Here is a 2,858-nt window from a genome sequence, read left to right as displayed (position 1 = left end):
TTTGCTATGCCGTATTTGCGAGAATATGAGTGGAGGAGATAAGTACTATGCGTCTAACTCTATTATCAATTACTTATAGGGGTGATCCTTATTAGTTACTTCTATAATGACATAGTGCATACTAATTACATATAACAAGATACGATAGACCTTTGAATTAGTGATCCCACTCTAGGTCCACATCCAAACAAGGAAAAGGAAGTAAAGTAATGACCACAAATTCTAAGTCTATAATTTCTAGGTTATATATAACCTTAAAGTATCCACTTAGGGACTATAGACCTATTATTAAGGATCTATTTAGTTTTCATATAAGTTATGATATTACAAAATACTCCTATAGTATTTTAAACTCATGTTCTATTCTAATGTTCTCATTGTGGTAGTGTCGGTAAGTTTTTAGACTTGTTGCCATATCAAAACTATTCTTGGGCATGTGCTAATCACTCCTCGGACCAGCATAGTTGATCAGGCTATGCCACTCCCAAGACTGACCATACATCCCCGAGCTTACCTGTGATATTCAACAATCATTACTTTTGTTTTATTCTAGAGTAGTGCTGACCTTAATATGTATGTATGTATGTATACCTTTAATAAGAAACTATTTATTTCTAAAAGTATAGTTGTTTTGAAACTTTAAATCAGAGACTTAGTCCCAATGCATTTATAGTTTGTATATCTTATGTGGTTTGATATACTGAGTTCACTATAAACAATGCTCTGATACCAATCTGTCACACCCCCAAACCAAGGATGGTGGATACGTCCGGGGGTGGAGGACTTCATGTAGAGTATCACAACAATGAGTATAATAGTGCTCAAAGTAAATACAACCAACACAAATATAATTGAAAACGTTACATCAAAGCACATGTTTACATGATTCACATCAATTACATTATGATACAAAATGAACTGTTTGACGATTTATCGTCCCATCCTCAAAACGTTGTTGATTTCCTGTTTTCACTGAATTCCTGAGAATACAAGTAGTTTTGAAAAGTGTCAACACAAAGGTTGGTGAGTTCATAAGAGATTTTGTTAGAGAAGTAAATCGTTTTCCTTGTAAAAGCGTTAGAATATGTATCCAGAAAATCCGATATTTTCTTTAAAATCTGTGTAATGTAGTCTTATGACTGAAGACCAAAATGTATAAGTAACCTTTCTTATTAATAGAAAATGTTATGTACTTAAATGAACATGGAAGCGTTTGAATTAAATGAAATTTTTGTATGTTCTCATGTTTGTTAATACTTTATATATATATAGTCCTAAATTAGAGGACCGAGTAATAACAAGTATTGACCATACTTAAAGGTATGAATGTGGTTTCAAATGATGTGTAGTCGTAACTACCAAAACCAAAAGTGTACAACAAACTTGAGTTTATGGCTCTTGACATTAGTGGAAAAAATTATTTATCATGGATCCTTGATGCTGAAATCCACCTTGATGCTATGGGTCTTGGAAACACCATAAAGGATGTAAATCCTTTAAATGAAGCATCAAGCCAAGAAAAGGCTAAGGCGATGATTTTCCTTCGTCACCATCTCGATGAAGGATTAAAAGCTGAATACCTCACTGTCAAAGATCCAGCTGATCTTTGGAATAATCTGAAAGAGAGGTATGATCATCAAAAAACGGTGATACTTCCTAGAGCTCGTTTTGATTGGTTACACCTTCGGCTACAAGATTTTAAATCTGTGAGTGAGTATAATTCAGCCATGTTCAAAATTACTTCCCAACTAAAACTATGTGGTGAGACTATAACTGATGAAGACATGCTAGAGAAAACCTTCTCTACTTTTCATGCCACTAACATGCTCCTGCAGCAGCAATATCGTGAGAAAGGTTTTAAAAAATATTGTGAATTAATCTCATGTCTTCTTGTGGCTGAACAAAATAATGAGCTCTTAATGAAAAATCACCAATCACGTCCGACCGGTTGTAGTCCATTCCCTGAAGTGAATGCGACATCATCTAATTATAACGGTCGTGGGTCTAACCGTGGCCGTGGCCGTGGTCGTGGTCGAGGTCGTGGACGTGGTGGAGGCCGTCATAATAATCGTCCCAACAATAATAATAATATAAGTAACCACCAGAAGTGGGAAAATAACAAAAACCCACATCCTAATGATAAAAGTGGTCAAGGCAAGAAGAAAGTTGAAAATGTTTGTCACCGATGTGGAATGACCGGTCATTGGTCACGTACATGTCGCACTCCAAAGCATTTTGTTGATCTTTATCGAGCTTCTCTAAAATATAAAGAAGGAAAAAATGCGGAAACAAATTTTGTTCAAAATTATTTTTCCGAAGATCAACTAGAAATGAGACATTTGGATGTCGCCGATTATCTTGCCAACACGGAAGGGACAAACGGTGTTATGAATGGTGATGGAAGTACCCAATTTTTCCCATAAAATGAGATGGATATGGCATATCATGAAATTGTTGGTTTTCTAGTATCATTTTATTTTTGCATTATGTTTGTTTAAAGTCATTGTCATGGTCAAGAATAATATGTAGTTTTGTTTAATGTCGTTTATGATTTTTATGTTATAGTCGTTTCATCAGAAGAGATCTCGATGATTCTTCTCAAAATAATAATATATGACTTTATTTATCTAAGTTGAATATTTCTTATTTCTTATTATTTTATTATATATTTTTATTTTGAAGAGAAATATGGATATTCGCAAAAGAAATGAGGAAGATATATGTCTTGCAGATAGTGCAACAACACATAGCATTTTTAATAATAAAAAATATTTTGCTTACTTATTAATTGGAGAAGCAAATGTTAATACAATAACGGGTAGTGCAAAAATGATTGAAGGCTCCGGGAGAGCGAATAT

At 33.9% G+C, this 2,858-nt stretch overlaps 1 protein-coding gene across 1 annotated transcript; it reads left to right on the top strand.

Moving 5' to 3' along the window:
* The first annotated feature begins 1,391 nt into the window (after positions 1-1,391).
* On the top strand, positions 1,392-2,423 carry LOC145010497 (uncharacterized). Its single transcript, XM_078969032.1, has 2 exons — positions 1,392-2,094; positions 2,155-2,423. Exons 1-2 carry the CDS (start codon positions 1,392-1,394, stop codon positions 2,421-2,423), a joined length of 972 nt encoding a protein of 323 aa, XP_078825158.1.
* Positions 2,424-2,858: the final 435 nt, after the last annotated feature.

Source organism: Lactuca saligna, chromosome 8 (genome assembly GCF_052625555.1).
Source record: "Lactuca saligna cultivar CGN05327 chromosome 8, ASM5262555v1, whole genome shotgun sequence".
Lineage (NCBI taxonomy): Eukaryota > Viridiplantae > Streptophyta > Magnoliopsida > Asterales > Asteraceae > Lactuca > Lactuca saligna.
Note: the sequence above shows the minus strand (reverse complement) of the source record. Positions and strands in the feature narration are given on the sequence as shown.